General features: G+C 33.9%; 1 protein-coding gene across 2 annotated transcripts; it reads right to left on the bottom strand.

Annotated features, from left to right (window-relative positions):
• Positions 1–343: 343 nt before the first annotated feature.
• Positions 344–7694, bottom strand: LOC131163896 (cellulose synthase-like protein D3). 2 transcript variants are annotated; one of them, XM_058120715.1, is made up of 4 exons: positions 7154–7694; positions 5705–6610; positions 2882–3689; positions 344–2404 (listed from the first exon to the last, which is right to left on the bottom strand). In XM_058120715.1, the coding sequence occupies exons 2-4, from the start codon at positions 6574–6576 to the stop codon at positions 647–649; spliced, it is 3438 nt and encodes a 1145-aa protein (XP_057976698.1). In that variant the 5' UTR covers positions 6577–6610; positions 7154–7694; the 3' UTR covers positions 344–646. The 2 variants fall into 2 exon arrangements, with proteins under 2 accessions (XP_057976698.1, XP_057976699.1); XM_058120716.1 differs by having other exon boundaries at positions 6873–7687.
• Between the last annotated feature and the right edge of the window lie 11637 nt (positions 7695–19331).

Genomic DNA, 19331 nt, shown 5'->3' with positions numbered 1-19331 from the left:
GAAAGACAGATTTATTATCTCTGTAAAACTAAAAGCCGGTGTCCAAAGGGCTACATACAAAGCATCAAAAAAGAAAAAGTGAAGTGCCCTAATTCTAATCTGCTAAATGCATCACCAAGGATCATTGAATTTGCCAAAATGGAATCTATGCACTCTCTTGAGTATCTTCATGTTCTCAAACGGTTGTTTTTGGGAGCCTGACTTATGTTGATTTCTACAAAATCAAATCCAAGGCCCTAACTACAAGCTCCAAAAGTATATTTCATCAGCAATTGAACACTTGCACAGAAATTCATTGCTGAACGTTCTAGCAATAATAATAATTAATTAATAAATAAACAAATAAATAAAAAGCAAATTTTATGGGATGGATTTATCTGCAGTAATTTCTACAGTCACATCTCTAAGTTACAAAAGAATGCAATGGCGTAACCTATTTCCCCATGAACATCCAAAGCCAAGGAAAAAAAATTAGTACAAGAACAATGCAAGATTTTGCCTATAATTTTGAATTTGCATATCCCAACCAAGGCCCTCTCCATTGTCCACAGAGGCAACTGAACATAACTGGGAGTCGAGATATGCTTAAGACACAAGATGTGAATGTACGGGGAAAAAGATTACCTAGACAAAATGGAGGAGGAAATCACGGGAACTGGAATGACCCTCCAATTTGATTACTGCCTTCTGGGGGGCTGATTGCCACCCAGAGAAGGGAAATGGTGATCGCAATGAGTCCAGACCAGACAAATACAATTGTAGGTGTCCTGCCTCGTCTTCCCATGAGTCCTTTTGCGAAAGGGTACAAATGAGCCAATACCCAGAAGCTGAAGAACACGCCACCGATCAGGCGGCTCCACTGGGGAATAACGCTGTATATTGTTCGACTGACACCAACTGCTATTGCAATCAAGTTGACCATCATGATGGTGATTGGGGGTATCATCAGGGATGTCCACTTGATGATATAAAGATCAGCGAACTCATCATCTGCATCATCACCAGCCGATTTGGAAGTCAAAGTGAATGATATCTCAATCCCTGCAATCACCTTCAGCAGACCCTGGAGCACAGCTGCAAGATGAGCACTTGTGCCTCCAATCAACCAAAATTGTTCATTCCGCCACCACTCTTCCAGTTCAATGCCAGACCACTTAATCTCCAGAATAGCAAGCATACAGAGAGTCAATGTGATCCCGAGGAGGTAGGTGAGGAAAGTTACATTGAGGGTCTGAACAATAAACTGACCAGAGAAGAGGGAAAGTGCAGGAAGAAAGCAGTAGACAATGAGGAAAACAGATGTGAAGGGGTAAATTCCAACATTAAGATAAGCAATCCTCTGCAAAACCTTCATCCTTGGGCTGGCAAGTAAGGCATTGTTGCGAGAGAAAAATATTTCAACAGAACCAGTGGCCCACCTGAGTACCTGGTGAAGCCGATCGGTCAAATTGATTGGGGCTGTTCCACGGAAGGCATCCCGCTTGGTGACACAATAAACAGATCTCCATCCCCGATTGTGCATCCTATACCCTGTGACCACATCTTCTGTTACAGACCCATAAATCCACCCAATTCGATGGCCCCATTCAGTTTTGTCTTCATACCAACATGAGATGACACTTATTGCCTCAGCAACTGTAGATGCATCAAGAAGCTCTCGAGGAATGGTAAGAGCACCAGGTGACCTCCCATTCTTCACAGTGGGGTGATCAGCAAGCGGTCGGCCTTGGAATTCTGCCACCGGGATTGACTCAACAAGAAAACTAGAGTTCCCAAACTTTTTAGGGAGAAAAGCAAGGTTCATCTCATCATCATCAGAGTCGCCCATTCGAAGCGCATGGTTCTCCTCAGGGGCAGATGCAACAGCTGCAGGTCTCTTGCTACGAGTAAAGCAGCAACTACAAAAACCTGGGTGGTGTTCCTTTGAGCGAGGAGGGTCAAAACCATAAAGGGCAATCCTGCGAAATAGACATCCAGTACCAACATAAACTGGACCCTGAAGCCCATCAAGGGCCCTCATGTTGACATCAAAGAAAACTGTATTGTGATTGGCATAGCGATCAGACGGATCAATTCCTTCAAACCTCTGAGGAAATTGGACATAACAAAGGCGGTCCCCACCACGATCCATCATGAAGCACATACCTTCTCTCAGTGCTTGGGAGTTGTAGATGTAATGGTCGCAGTCAAGGTTAAGAATGAAAGGGCCATTGGACATGATGGCTGAGGCTCGAACAAGAGCATTCATAGCCCCGGCCTTCTTATTATGGTCATAACCAGGACGCTTTTCACGGGAGACATAAACCAGCATAGGTAGACGAATATCAACTTCAGTAAAATCAACTGGATCGCTATCACTAGCTGTCCCTTGCAGTGGCTCGTCACTGGGAGGCTTTAACATCACCTGCAGCCAACAGAGAAAAACTAGTTAGCAAAAGTGTACTCGAGCACACTCAAAAGCCAAAACAAGCAAAGTGCTCCTAGTCTCAAAAGAAGTTTACAACATAACAAAAGGACTATAAGATGGATCAATTTTTTTACGAAATTGCACAAGTTATGAGTCATTGAGGTCAACACAGCACTGCTGTGAACTCGAGTACAAAATGTACAAAATCTCCGTAAGCAAGCAAACAACAAAATGTGTATCTTTAAACAAACTCAAACAGGCTTGGCAAAACTTTGCAACTTATGATTGAATCACAAGCTCTGGTAAAACCAAGTTCGTTTGTTAAAGAACAGAAGCTCAAGCAAAGGAAATAACTAAACTCAGCTTATCTATGCCCCTGATTCTAACCAGCCAAAAAATCAAACTAAAGAAAAAAGACTATCATGAAACAGTCTATGATGGCCTAAAAAATCAAAACTGGTAGTCAAAGAACACCTGTATGATTCCAGCATGATCACCCTTAGAGTGCTCAGATGCAGCAACCATCCAAGTGCCAGGCCAGTGGGTTCCATCAGCCATCCATGTTGCTTTTTGGACCTTCACAGGTTCCACCGGTTCATCACTTCTGTTCTCTCTCTGAAGTTTCATAGCCTTGATCTCCTCTCTAGCATTATAAGCATCAGAACGCCGACGGATTGAATCAGGAAGGCCATTAATCCGAACCTTGAACTCATCATATTCACGCTTCACCCTTCTACGATCTTTGACAAAATCTGCACGCACCTTGTTCTTGTAAGGATCTCTCTTCAAACTGAAATAAGATTCTGGGTTCCTTGGCTCAATATCATGTTTGCGGCAAAATGGGACCCAAAAGTTGGCAAAACTTGCAGCTTCTGCCATGGCCTCAAAGGTTAGAAGAGCACCTCCATCATCAGAAACATAACAAGCGAGTTTCTCAACAGGGTAATCAGCTGCCAGAATAGACAGGATGGTGTTCGCTGTAACCAGAGGTGGTTCTTTCTCTGGATCTGCTGTAGATACAAAAATGTCGACCCCTGGAAGATCAGATTTTCCAGTTGGATTGTGGGGGCTAGGTGTTTCAAACTTCTCTTTCAAAACATTAAGGTCAGTTGAACGATTGACAGGGCAGAGCTTGGGAAGCTGGTCGAGTAACCAAGAGAATGCAAACCAAACTTCACAGATCACGGACATAATCCAAAGCCATATTGCATCATTGTTTGGATGATTGATCCTCCAAGCCAGAAATAATGCAAGAACAACCATTCGGATAACAATTAGAAGCCTGAAAATATACATGCACCAAATTATGTAAGCATTCACTTCTACTACACTGAGATTCAAAGAAACAATAGTACAATTGTTTCGGTTCAGGACAGACAATATATGCAACTACTATGGTGCAATAACCAACTGTGGACAGAACTCAAGAATCAATGGAAAGTTCTTCAACTAGGGGAGCCTGGAAGAACCTTTACACAAGAAGTTCAAAACTTACATAGCTGACAGATAATGTTATAACATTATTACTATCAAATTGCCAATTATTAAATGCAAAAAGATGAAAACAAGTTGGTTATTTGGGAGACTGCAAATTGCAACTTTTAACTGTTAATAGCCAATTGTTGAACTCAAAGGATGAAAGCAAGTTGGTCATTCGTATGTCTGTAAATTGGAATGTTTTAAAGGTGGAGGGCATAGCACAAAGCATTTTAACCCTAATGAGGCAAAAGCCCCTAGGTATCAAGGCTTAAGCCTATTGGAAATTTTATTTTTTATTATAAAAACATAAAAATATAAATACATTACATATTGAAAAAATAAGGAGATTACAAAATTTTTACAGAAATAAAAATTCGAAAAAAATCGTATGTGATTTATGAACTACTTGTTGGTCATTCCAAACATACGAAATTAAATTCATTCATGTAAACAGTAAACCATACTGGTCCCTGTTTGGAACGTCTTAAAAATAAATATTTTTTTCAAAAAAACATTTTTTCAAGTACTTATGTCAATTTAGTAGTGTTAGGTTTACACTTAAATAAGTACTTATTTCAAAAATTACTATTCCAAACTACTTTTTTTTTAAAGAAAAATATGTATTTTATGAATTAGTAATTTAAAAAAAAAAACTTGTTTATAAAAGTACGTATAATAAGTCATCTCAGTCTACTTTTAAATAAGTACTTCTTTCGATAAGTACTTTTTCCCTAAAAAGTACTATTAACCGGTTCCAAACGATTCCCTAGTGATAACCTTAACATTAAAAGGCAAATTGTGTTCATGATCCAAGATACAACCCTTGACTGTTTATGTAAAGGTCTAGGTCTAAGAGTTTACAGATTCACTCATATTGGAGGTTGGAGCATTCCAATCCTTTCATATATGCATTTGATTAAATTCTGCTAGCCCTAATTAATTAACCAAATCTAACTACAAATTCACTCTCTCAAATTGCGTAAACCTCAACCAACAAAGCACATTAGAAACACTTTTTGTGCAATTGTGCAAGTGTTTCTATGTTGTGTTTGCCTTTCATGAGTTTGGTAATTTAGACCAGCCTTAAGGCGTTTTAGGCATGCCCAGTCTTGGGGCAGGCCTCAACTGCTCCCTCTAAAACATTAATAAAAGAATATATTTAAATATAACAAATTACTAAACCATTACTTTCTGAAAAATAATTAAAAAATTACTACGATTTTTTCTATATTAACAACTATGCAAAGAACACTAAGTTTTATCAGCCACAATCATTACACAATCAAGAAACCAAAACGATTACAAAAATTGCACAGTGAAACAAAATATACAAAGCAAGGGAAAAAAAAAAAGGTCAGCTGTTAGTTCAACCAAACATACCTGCTTTTATATAATATGTTAAATAAAACTTAGATCTGTATAGGTTGGAAACATTTGGTCCAAAATCAAGTTGAGAAAAAAACCAAACTTGACAGAAAACCCACACCATCACGAATCAAATAAAAGTATGTTACATGATTGTAGGGGTGAAGTGTTTAAGTGCCAAATCATTGGAGTACCTTCTTCACCACAAATCAGTTGGTTGAAGTATTTTAAAAATCAAAAATAGACTCCCAATCAAGCGATATCATGGAAAGTAAAATGGGGCAAAGTAGCAATCAATATGAGTTAGACATACCTGTCAAAACAATGTAGAAAAACTGTAATAATTACAGACATGGCAGACATTTCCTCTAACTGACCATTCCGAACAATGGAAGTGGGAAAAAAAATCAATATCGAACAATTGTAAAACAAGATCGAGGATATAGATTGTACCGATATGGGCTGATAATAGCAGCAGGTATTTTCATTTTGCGCGTAAGAGGCCTCCATGGCTTGCTAAGAAGTTCTGATGGCTCACCAGCTCCATCAGTCTTGTCACTCCCAAGTCCTCCTTCCTTTGGCCATATAGCATTGCCATACCCATAAGTCCCTTTTGTTTCAAACAACCAGCGGTTATGATCAAAATCCCCTGTCTGACTCCTCATCAGCACCGATTTTGTCGACTTCATCAACGACAACCTCCTCTCCATCTTCGACATTCCAACTGTCGATGGAAGAGGGAGGGGCCTTGCATTTTCCACAGCAGATTCATCCAAATCCGTAGGCTTATAAGGCTCCTTACACCCCGGGCAAATGCCATCGCCTGTCTTAACAGCATCAACATAACAATCCCTGCATATCTTGAAATCACACTCACAAGGGAGAATATCTTCACCCCTCTCGTCACGCATGACCTTCCCATCACAACCCGGAATCGAACAGGAAGATCCCTTTGCGCCTGCCATCTGGGGATGGCTTGCCTCGGACTCTATCACTTTGTCCATCAAATGGGCTCGCGTAACACTGTTGAATCCGCCGGTAAACAGGGAGTTCGACACATACTGCTCTTCAACCCTCTGCGAAATTGAGGGATCCATGGGCTGATTGTCTGGCGTGGGCGGAATGTGCACAGTGTAGTTCATGAACTCGGCATTTCCAATTTCACTATCAAGATCATCTCTCGAGTAGCTGATGTAGCGACCGGATGAAGTTCGCCTCCCAAAGGTGACAGTCATAGGAATTGAAGAGTTGCCATGCTGCGACTCAGTTGCATCCGAAGCTGAAGACAGTGAGGATCTGCTAGGCTTCAAATATCTCGAGGCCATTTTGCTGAAAATTTACTAAGTAGACACCCAGATCCTGAAATTCAAACAAGCCCATAATACTCAAATAAGCAATCATTCTGTTAATTAAAATCACCCCAAAAAATGAAAAAATATTCAAAGTCTCCGAAAATATTCAAAGTCTCCGTTCTTTCTCTTTCTCACTCTAGCCCAAAAACTTGATTGCTTAGATTGTCTACATTTCTTGCTCTTAGAAGGTCAAATCAAACAAAACGATAGCCTAGAACAGAAATGAAAAATCCCAAAAACAAAAAATATATTTAAATAAAAAAGCTTACTCAGAAGAAACCAGCAAAACACATCTTTCAGAGATCAATCGAACCAGAATTTCCCTCCCCCTGCTCACCCTCCCAAACTTTTTTAGGGAGAAAATATATACCAAGTAAAAGAGAACAGATCTTTCTCAGAAACACACTAAAATGTAGATCAAGAGAACAGAACTGTAAAACCCAAATCTCCAAAAATGTACTCAAATCAAGCCATACAGGGAGAGAGAGAGAGAGAGAGAGAGAGAGAGAGAGAGAGAGAGAGAGAGATGGACGGTCCTCGAAATGCATACCTTATATTATATGAACCCACCCCCTCCACCACTACCGGCAGAAGCAGGAAGCCTCGCCTGACCAAATCTCTACCTAAATAAACAAAAACCCAAGAATGGTTTACTAGAGAGGCGCGTTGTCTGAATGTTTCAAATCAGAGGACGACCAGACATACTCCAACTGGCATCCAACCTACCGCCTCCTATCTTATCCCAAATACCCACTAAACGTGAAGAAAAAACAGACCCAGTCCTCCTTCCAAAACATGGGATCAGCTCAACTATTTTTCAATTCATATGTGGTTTTAACAATTCAAAACAAAGGCCAAGTAGTCCTAATTAACTCTCGTTCCCAGCTTTAGCCTTCTTTGACTCAGAAACAGAGCATACAACTTCAAACTTCAAACTTCAAACACGAACAAAGAAACAGCGTCTGATCACCAATGTTGCCCAGCTTCTCAGAGAGAGAGAGAGAGAGAGAGAGGAAAACGATAGGGTTTCTCTGTTCAGTGTTTAGAGAGAGAGAAAGCGAGAGACAGCGAGTGAAAAAGGCGAGACTTTCGGGACATGAAAGGCCATTTCGGGAATTTAGATAGTCGGACAGACGCCGCATTGTACGCGGCAGTGGAGGTGGATTTGTCTGCGGCCAGAAATGCTGTCATTCGCTACAATCGGAAGGATATACGTGCTATCGCGTGTACCGGCCGTGCCGGTCCAAAAGCAATCAAAAGCCTCAGAATTTTAAGGAGAAGTATTATTTGCACTTAAAAAAATATTATTGACACATTATTTTCGATGTATTAAATGATAATTTTATTTTTAGATTTTAAATTTTATACATATAAATAAATAAATAAATTTACCATTTTAATGTGAGAAAAAAGTGATGTAGTGTGGCGTGTGGGTGATAATTTTTAGAGCGTCAATAAAATTATCTTTTTAATATCTGCAATATTTATTTATTTCTTACTCCCATATGATAAAAAATTTATATTATATTTATAAAAATAATATAAAATAAATGATAATTTCATTTTTCATTTATTAAATGACAATTTTACTTTTAACGTTTATAATGAAATGATAAATTTGTCCTATTTGTTTTTTACTTTTTTATTTTTATAGTAAAAAAATAAAGGATAAAAGTGTTATTTAATATATAATAAAATAAATATGGAGTGCCAGAAGTATTTTCGAAATGTCAACAATGCCTCCCTAAAAAAATCAATGACTCGTTAAATAATAATAAACAAACATAAAATTGATATTCTAGATTTTATGTTAGGATACGTCAATTTTTTTTTTGTTTCATAATTTGTATGAAAACTAGACATCTATGTATATGTCATTTTCAATTTGGAGTTTTTTAAAAATTTTATAGCATATTTTTAGTTTAATTTTTAAATTTATTACTTTAGCTCGAACCAAATAACAAAAGTAATTTTATTTTTATGTTTTTTGTTTTTTGTTTTCATTCTTATATAGTGAAGAAAAAAGAATATGAAAATCCATTTATTTATATTATAAGTTTTCAATTTTTATTATTTATTAATTATTTTTTAAAAACAATGAAAATGAGATTTTATGGTTTTCAATTATTCTCTCAAAATCTTTCAGGTACTTTAATATCCAAAATTAATTTTGCTAATTAAACAATTCATTTTATATGTGTTTTTAGTAAAACTTAAAAATTACCATATAAATTGAAAATATAACTGAATAAAAGTGTACACAAAATATTTAAAATTTAAAATAATAGAAGCCATACAAAAAATATTTTAATATTTTTTACCTCTCGTGCACGATATAATTATTCTTGTATCACCAAAAGGTGAATTTTGTTATATAAATTTTTTGTATTTTAATTATTTTAATATTTTTAGTTTTTATTTGATTAAAGGAAAAAAAGAATATTTTTTAATCAACTTTTTTATTTATTTTACTTTTAAAAATATTAATCAAATAAGTTGCTAATTTTTTAGTTTTTTATTTTTAGTTCAAAGTTTTATTTTTGATTTCTAATTTTCATTTTATAATTTTTAATGTGATACTTGATGGCTCAAAAAATAAGCTCACGACATTGATTCTCTTCATCTTCTTTGTAGATTTGGTCTTTCTTTACTTTTTAATTCAAAATATATAAAGTAAAATACTCAAAATTATGTAATTATCTAGCATATTTTTATTTTTTTTTTAGATGGTCAAAATACTTTTATAAGAAAATTTTAATGTCTTTGCAAGTGAGCAAAGTTAAATTTCTTTGTGGCAAGCAAGAACTAGACCATTGAGTTACGCATCAAACTAAACATTTCTTTTCTTTCTTTTTTTGGTTTGTCGACTCATTGCTTTGAAATTTATGTATGGAATTTAATCTAAATATAGTGGAGTTATTGTAATTTACCAATATTCCAAACTTTTTTGGATGTATAGATTTTATACAAGGTAAATGTAGCAATCCTTAAATTCATTAACATAAAATGTAACATAATAAATAAAATGGTCAACTCATACCCGTGGGTAACGGGGACACATGTCATTCACAGCGAAAACTTAAGCAACGGTAAAATAAAATCTCGATCATCTATCCAAAAAGCATAATACTAGAGTTATTTATATTCCCAAAAAACCTGTATTTATTTACAATCTTCCAAAAGTCAAAATAACATTAGGATCATACAACAAAAATCTCCTGATCCTAGTTCAACGCTTACCCTTCTAGTAGAAAAGTTAAACCCACTCAACGGTGGCCCTGACCCACTGGTCCCTTTAGGTTTCCTGAAAATCATTTAATTTTCAGGGGTGAGATACTTCTCAGTAAGGGAAAATAAGCTAAATACAGTTGTGTGGTAACATGATTATTTAAGTCACTTATACAGATATAGTACATTTCATAACTCTGTAAACATTCATCATATCATACTGGATAAACATATACTTTCATATTTGTTAATAATTCATAACATACATAAAACATCTGTTATAACTGTAATATTAAAAATATACCTAGGATGAATAGCTAACTAATGTCATGTATTACCCCTCATGACGGGTTGTGCAGCCCGAAGGCCGACAATGGCTGGCTGACCACACCTAATCAAATATGTCTGTAAGTACGATGGGCCCGCCACACCCTGGCCCGGACTGCCAAGTGGACGTCCACACTCTACTGAAAGCCATATCGACTATCCATCTTTCATCCCCTCGTGAGATGGTTAGCACTAATCTGAACGTAGATATTTGATCTACATATAGCTACGGTACCGAGCTCCTGAACTAAGCTAAACTAACATCCGGGTTCTAATAACATATAATACATGATATAATAGTGGTCTCGTGCCAATCATTTTCATAAATACGGCCTCGCGCTGAAATCATAAATAGCGGTTTTGCGCCGAAATCATATATAATACGGCCTCGTGCTGAAAACATACATAATTCGGCCTCGCACCGAAATCATAAATACGGCATTGCGCCGAAATCATTTCAGGTATATACATTCTGAAAATAAATCAATTATCATATATATTTGCCAAAATCATCGTAACATAACACATCTTTTCATAATACCTGAAAACATGATTTGCTCGTAAAATCTTTCATATCATATTACATTTCACATAAAATAATATTCATGTCACACATGTGCTGTATAAAATCATACTTCCAATTCTAAAATCACAATTTTCTAACATCTCATACATATATACACGTTTCGACATAATAGCAGTATTTTTTTTTTTCAAACGTGCATTTATTCCATAATATTAAAATATCATAAATATTCTCAGGAAATCAATTTGCTTATAATAATACTAATTTTGCGTAAAAAGTAACTGTTTTAGTTTATTCCCTTATTTGACTACTGAGAAAACCCCTAAAATATCCTAGCCTGACCCCCGTAGGATTTTCTTGATCAATACCCTGAAACTGAAAATTTTCAGTATTAAATTTCAGTATTTTCATACGTACATCATTTCCTATAGCTATCACAAGACCAAATTTGGCTTAAAAAGCCTTATCTCAACTTAGGGATGATTTCTAACTTCGTTTTTCCAACGATCCGCTCCGGAAAACTCGTAAAGAACTTCGCCAGGAGCGTCATGGTGACTTCGGATTGTCGATCCGACATAAATATGGCCCAAAAATGATGAAAGAGAGAGAGAGAGAGAGAGAGAGAGAGAGAGAGAGAGAGAGAGCACCGAAGAGGAAAGAGAGAGAGAGAGAGAGAGAGAGAAGAGTTGGCTTCTTTTGTAAGTTAAAAAAAATCGGATTTTCATATTTATAGAGCAGAGGATTCATCGACGAGCCACGTCATTTGTCGACGAGTCCTTCACAAATTTCGTCGACGAAATTTAGTTTTCGTCAACGAAATTCAGTCGGCTCAAAACCCCCCTCTCAGTATTTTCTCGTCGACGAAGCCTTGTGTTCGTCGACGAAATACTTAAAGCCTTCATCGATGAAACCCTGTGTTCGTCGACGAAGCTTGGTTGCTTTCCTTCCGTTCCTGGTTCCAGTTTTCCTCCCTCTTTATTATCTAAATTCAATTTTTATTCGGGTCGTTACAGTAATGTTTGAAAGTATGAATTTTAAAATTTAAATTTGGGTTTATGTGCATTAAATAAACTTAACATAATTTTATTTTACGTTTTGGCCAAACTAACACAATCTAAATTCAACATTCGAACTATAAGCTTGCAAATGTAGGATAAACAATTTTCAAAATTTATAAAAATAAAAAATAAAAATACACCGGTTGAAATGAACATATTGTTAGCACCGGAAGAGTCTATAGATGGGTTTGATATACATGGGTAAACACCAATTTGACCAAAAAACTTGAGTCTATTGGGTCTTAAGTCCAACCATATATATAAGCTCCTATCATTCACTCAATTTTTCCAATGTGAGACAAACTTACAAGTGAAATTCTCAACAATCTCCCCCTCACTTGTAAGTTCCAACTGCTCCCCCTTGAACAAAAATTGTCTTCTTATGGAGTAAGTTCAATTCTTCAACAGTTGCTCAAGTGGGTCTTGCCACTACGCCTTACGTGCCTCGGATTACATTTCACATGCCTCCGAACCAATCCTACTTCTCACATCTTGACCTTATTCGGATCCATCTTCTAGGCCTAGATGATCCTTACTGGTTTCGGTCACACATTTGGTCCTCAACTATTAGCACGTCAAGAGAATTAGTTTCACGTCTCAACTTTTACAATGTCGCTTACCCAGAGTTACGAACCATTAGCTCTGATACCACTTGTTGGCACCAAAATAGTCCATAAATGGGCTTGATACACATGGATGAACACGAACTTAATCCAAAAGCTTAAGCCTATTGGGTTTTGGGCTCCCATGTATAAAAGCATCCATCATCCACTCAATTTTTTCAATGTGGGATAAACTCACAAGTGAATTTTGCAACACATAAACGTAATAATTTAAGTATAATACCGATTGAAAACAAGATAAGGGAGGAGCGACTTAGAAGGTTTAAGGATTTGAAATACAGACCTAGTAGAACATTTATAAGGAAAAGTAAGTTAGTTATTGTGTCTGACATGAAAAGGGGTACGGGTAGGTCTAAAATAACTTAGAATGAGATTGTGGGAAAAGATTAAATAGTCCTTAATTTAATAGAAGAAAACACTCTTGATTAGGTGAATTGACAAAAAAATATTCATGTTGTTCTCGTATAAAAAATAAAAATATATTATTCAAATATGTCGCAATCCACTTAGGTACAAAAACTATTTTAGTTTGAATTCTTACCATGTTTGTTACAATCCATTTTAAGTTAAATCATAAATTAGCTCATACTATTAAGTGAAAATTATTTAAATTTTTATAATTTTAATTAGTATAATTAAAGATTTGTGCTCATTGATTTTATGTATTTTTATCATTAAGTCTAACAATTTCGATGAAATTCATCTAAATTTACATAGAACAAATTGTAACACTATTAGTTGCTTTGACTCTGGTCATAATTTGTTTATAAAATAAAATAAAATACAAGAGGTTTTTACTTGTCAAGTGATTATGACTTCAAATTTTTCTGGACTTTGTTAGCATCAAATAATTTAAAATTTTATATATCTTACAACCAAAATTTATGTGGAAGAATTTGGATCAATCCTGACTTTGATCACCTACTAAGAATGAGAGAAAAATAGTTTGGAAGACCCGCAATGTACTGCAAGGGATTACTTTAATGCCTAAGTTAAAGAATTAGAAGGATTATATGATCGCAACAGTAAATGAGTAAATGAAAATAAGATAAGATGTTTTACCTTGAGTCCTTTTTTATAGGCATTTGGAATACTTGCCCATTGATTTTCTTATTAATGGATTGCAAGGGGTACATTTCAAATATATTATTAGAGAGTAAAGATTGATATGCTAACTCCCTACTTTAATTAATGGGCATTAGCTCTTTTCTATTAATCCCTTATGCCCCATTTGAAACTCAAAAAATATCAAGGAAATGAAAGGAAAAATATCAAGAAATTCACATTTTAATGTTTTGTTATCAAGGAAAAGTGAGAAAAAAAATAATGAATACATCAAATCTATGAACAAAATTTTAATTTTATATATTATTAATATTTAATGTTTCTTAATTTTTAGTCATATTAAAACAAACTTTTATTTTTTATGGTATTTAATAGAAAAGGAAAATTAGATTTTCTCCTTATTTTCCTTTCCTTTTCTTTCTTCAAACAAAATCTTTGATCTAAATTGTAACGCCCCAACCTGAGTCTGTCAGGAGCACTATGTCTCTCCTTCTCCACCTGGATCAAACAACAGGGGATGGGCCTTATCGGACTAATGACTGACCTCACGGACTAACACGTGTTATTTTCAGTGTGTTTTGTCCTCACTCACACACTTCCTGAGAAAACTTCACAAAAGGTCACCCATCACATGATTACTCCAAGTCAAGCATGTTTAACCATGAAGTTATTATAGGAAGGCTCCCGAAAAGAAATATGCACCTTATTGATATGTGTAGTAACATCTAATCTTTTTAAGTCTTTCTTCCACGGGATATCACAAGACAACATGGGGGGCGTTACAAAAAGGTATCAGAGCAATTACCTAACCGGAAGTATGATGAGATTCACATCGCTTGGGTTTGAAAATGTGGGTTCGCAACGAGGACGTTGCGTTCTGTAAGTGGGGAAGAATTTGATACCCCATAGAAGAAAGGTTTAAAAAGATTAAATGTTATTACCCATATCAACAAAGTGTACATTTTTTTTCGGGAGCCTTCCCATAAGAATTTCACTGCCAAGCGTGCTTGGCTTGGAGTAATCTTGAGATTGGTGACATTTTGGAAAGTTTTTTCAAAAATTGCGTGAGTGAGGATAAAACACACTGAAAATGATACATATTGGTCTGTGGGTCCAGTCATTAGTCCAATAAGACGTGCCCTCCTGTTGTGTGGTTCAAGTGAAGGAGGAGAGATGCAGTAGTCTCTGATAGACCCAAGTCAAGGCGTTACACAAATAGTCTTCAATGGTTTTTTCATGTTTTGGTCATACCTGAGTTAATCTTTTTTAGATTATATTAATATAAAACCTTTCTTTTATAGTCAATGGTATGAAAGTCTATACTCGCTTTTGGAGCTGGCTAATCCATTTTGTAAAGGGATCATCCCTTAATTCTCACTATCTAATTTATAAACATGGGTAGAGTGTTTTGAATGATAAATTGGATTGAATAAAGTTAACAAGTATTTTAATGTACCAATCAAAAGTATAAATATTAAAGCATATTTCACTTAATTCGCTATTTTATTTATCCTCCCCTTCTCGTCCAACTTTTTCTCATACAAAAATAAATATATTGACATTTATATTTATATTTCATGAGAACGATAATATTTTTTAAAGTAAGGACTTAGACGTCTTCGGGGTATATACTTCCATCCAATAAAATAGCACCATGTAAGTAGTGTGATCGAGAAATATTTTCAATGAATTTTATTATTTTTTAAAATAGCACGAGAAATAAGATAGCACGAGAAATATTTTCAATGAATTTTATTATTTTTTAAATCTATTTAAAAATTTTATGGATATTTTATTTTAATTATATTTTAAATTCAAAGCATCTATATGTTAAACTTACTAAAAAAAAATTGTGTATAAAGTGAAGATCTAATTCATAAAATTAATTTTGGATATCGAAGTATTAGGGGAGAAGGTTATCAAAATATCTAAGAAAATTGTATTTTTTTTTAATTTTCAAAAATAGTTAAAAATGACAATAAAAGCAGAGAATTTGCAATGTAAGGGTCATTCGGTATCACTGTCAAAAATTGTGAAAAATGAAAACTAATAATGAAATTAAAAATCAAAAATAAAAATTAAAAAGTACTAGAACCCAACAACTTGTTCGGTTAATATTCGTATAATTAAACCAAATTAAATTTTTAGTTAAAAATGCTCGTTTTGTCTTTAAATCAAATAATGTAGTAAAAACATGGTTAAAATAATAAAAGTGTAAATAATTTAAATTAAAACACAATAATTAGAATAATAATTATTATAATTATTTTACTTAATTGTTTTATTTTTATAATTCACTTTACAATAACTAAAATCTTATTGTAAATGATAGTTGAAAGTTAGTAACAAATATTTTATATTTGACTTTTATTGTTTTTAATTTTTTTTAAATTTATGCAATTTTTTGTTAATTATATATAATTCATATGATCAATATATTTATTTTAATTTAAAAAGTGTGCATAAAATAAATTATTGAATATAAAATGACTAAAAATCATAAAATATAGTTTTTCAGTTTTTTCCCAAACAACCTAAAATCGATAATAGAAACGGAAAACTAATAATATAAACGCATTTTTATAATCTATTTTCTTCACTGTGTAAAAAATAGACACAAAAAATAAAAAACAATAATGATACAAAATAGGGCCTAAATACATTTTCACAATATAATTCTTCACCTAACAAAAAAAATATATAAAACATAAAATAAAAATAATATTAAAGACACTCTAAATGATTTTGCTTTTGGCAAACAAGAATAAAATGGAATGAAATGAAATTAGATTTACAATTTCACAAATTTGTCATATAATTTTCATTTCATTTCACTTTCAATCTATTCTATTATAGTGTACCAAACATAAGTACAAATCGATGTCTATTTGATATTTCGAACAAAATAACATAACAACCTCATGTTAAGCTATATAATATGTTGCTTATCGAAAAAAAAAAAACATTGTTCGTATTAGTCTTATTTGTTCTTATAACAATATTTTCGTTATTTAGAAAAACGATCTCCCCAATAACTTAGGAATTAGTTTGTCACCAAAACCCATTAAAACATATACATATGAAGGACACTTTGTAAGAACTGTCTAAAAGTTGAACAATTTTCTGAAAAAGTATATGAAATTATCCAAAAATATATATTTGTTACGAGAAAACATATTCTAATACTATACTTTTTCTCTCTCAATTCGGCATGTGAAAGTAAAATTGTCATTTTAGTAAGCTAATAAACTGTCAAACTACTTTACTAGTGGTCAAATGAGGGTTAAGATTGTCGCTTTGAATATTACCAAATATGGAATGGCTATTTCTTAAATATTCAAGGAAATAAGTGCTAAAATTAAAACCTAAGCCTAAGAGGAAATGTTTGTAATTAATAAAAAATAATTGCTTTGTTAGGTACTTTAGGAAGGCTTAGCTCTTTTTACTATGTACTAATGCATAGGATAGTGTTTTGTCCAATTAAACACACATCAAGTGTAATAAGAGGACATTAATGCATTTAAGGAATGTATAATCACACATTATAATTGGACATTAATATATTTAACTATGTAGAACTTTTTTAAATTTTTATTTTTTTTTGCATAGTGTGTGACAAAATTTTAACGTGTTAAGTATCGGTAGAAGAGTGAGACCGTTTAGCAATGCATGTGCTTTTTTATTTTAAAAAAAAAATCATTTGATGAAAAATATTTTGGTTATAAAATATTTACCAAAAAAACAACAATATTTATAAAGTAAAAAAAAAAACAATTTCCTATATGCTAAAAGCATTAATTGCTTCTTGACTTTTTTTATGGCTCTTTTCACCAATGATTTGAACACGAGCTGTGTTGATCTCATCGATATTATTCAAAAGACCCAAAAAATAGAAAATGTATATATTGCATAAAATATTTTGTGAAACATTATTTTTTGGAAAAACAAAACAAAGAAAGTTTATGAAGCTCCTATGATCCATGTTTCAAATCAAAATCATAAATTCATAGTAGTGTGAATAGGGCACCATATTTGAAATTGAGGAGCATAACATACAAATTCACTCCTATACAAATATATGCGAATGAATGTTTCTTATAAAATAGCAATGGGTAAGGGGTTTGTATTGTTATTTTTTGTCTCACATTGGTAGAAAAAATTGTTTTGAATTTTTTCTTTATTTGTCCCACATTGGTGAGAAGTGTTTTTTGGACTTAAGATTGAAATTATATAAAGAGTTCAACTCTCCATTTGTAAAATACATTTCAAAGTTGTACTTTATCAAGAAGTAGTGGATTGATCGTTGGCACCCGAGGACGTAGGTAATTTTGTACCGAACCTCATTAAATTCTTGTATTGTTTTTACTGTCTTTTATTAGTAGTTTCTGCATTTGCTTTAATTCTTTATATTTTCAATAGCATTAGTTGTAGTATTGGTGTTTGGCACAAGTGGGGTGCCCGGCACAACAATTGGTATCAGAGTTAAGTTTAATAGTGTCGATACGGAAGTGTTCCTCTATTAGGATCCTTGATTCCACGTTTGATGCTTAAGAAAGACCTTATCTAAGCGAGTGCTCAGAGACCATTGCAGCTCAGTCGCTCCCCGGAGATTGACCTGGTCAAAGTGAAATTTCATAGAATAAAACAGAGTAGACACAGTTGGTACGTACTATTCATCTTAAGCCTTTTGCTTTGTTGGTTACTATTGAATATATAGAAGATGGCAGAAATTAGTGCAGCAGTAGAAGAAACTCTATCCATACGAACTCCAACCCCTTCGGCCTCGACATCATTGTCAAAGACGATAGCTAATGCTCGGTTTGAGGTGGAGAAATTTGATGTTACCAATAATTTTGGTATGTGACAATGTGAGGTAATGGACATCCTGTATCTGCAAGAGTTAGATATTGCTTTGGATGATAAACCAATGGATATGGGTGACAGAGATTGGGAAAAGATCAATCGTCAGGCATGTGGTAAGATACGTCTGTGTCTCGCTAAAAATCTAAAATATTGTGTTATGAGGGAGACATCTACAAAGAAATTGTGGAAGACATTGGAAGATAGATTTATGACCAAGAGTCTAAAAAATCGGCTCTATTTGAAAAAGAAATTGTTTCGCTTCCAGTATCAACCAGGTATTTTGATTAATGACCACATAAATACTTTTAATAAAATTTTGGTTGATTTGTTAAATTTGGATGAAAAGGTGAAAGATGAGGATAAAGTCATATTGTTACTGAATTCTCTCCCTTATGATTATGAATATCTGACCACCACTTTATTGTATGGGAAAGATAAAATCACTTTTGATGTTGTTTGTACTGCATTGATTAGTACTGAATGCAGAAAGAAGGATCAAAGGGTCCATAAGGAAACAATAGAAACACTAACAATAAGGGAACATTCTTAGAGTTGTAAGTCTAGAAGGAGGAGTAAATCTCATAGGAGGAGTAAATCTCATGGGAGACCTGCTAAAGATGAATGCGCCTTTTGTCTTGAGAGAGAGAATTAGAAGAAAGATTGCCTTAAATTACAGCAGAAGAATAAAGGCAAAATACATTCTAATGTCAATATATCTAATGATGATGGAAGTGAGTCAAATTTTTCTCTTGTTGGAACATTTTCGTCACATTATTTTGGTGAGTGGATTTTGGATTCTGGTTGTTCCTATCACATGTATCCCAATAGAGAGTGGTTTTCTAATTTTGAAGAATTAGATGGTGGAGTTGTTTTTATGGGAAATGATAATACCTGAAAAATAACTGGAATAGGATCAATACATTTGAAATGTCAAGATTGAACTATTAAAATCTTAACTGATGTTAAGTATTGTTGACCTTATTGGTCATGCCCGATTTTGATTATGACAAATACTCATTGCATCTAATGAGTGTTTGA

Source organism: Malania oleifera, chromosome 9, assembly GCF_029873635.1.
Source record: "Malania oleifera isolate guangnan ecotype guangnan chromosome 9, ASM2987363v1, whole genome shotgun sequence".
NCBI classification, from domain to species: Eukaryota; Viridiplantae; Streptophyta; class Magnoliopsida; order Santalales; family Ximeniaceae; genus Malania; species Malania oleifera.
The sequence above is the reverse complement of the archived record's forward strand: the minus strand, read 5'-3'. Positions and strand labels throughout refer to the sequence as shown.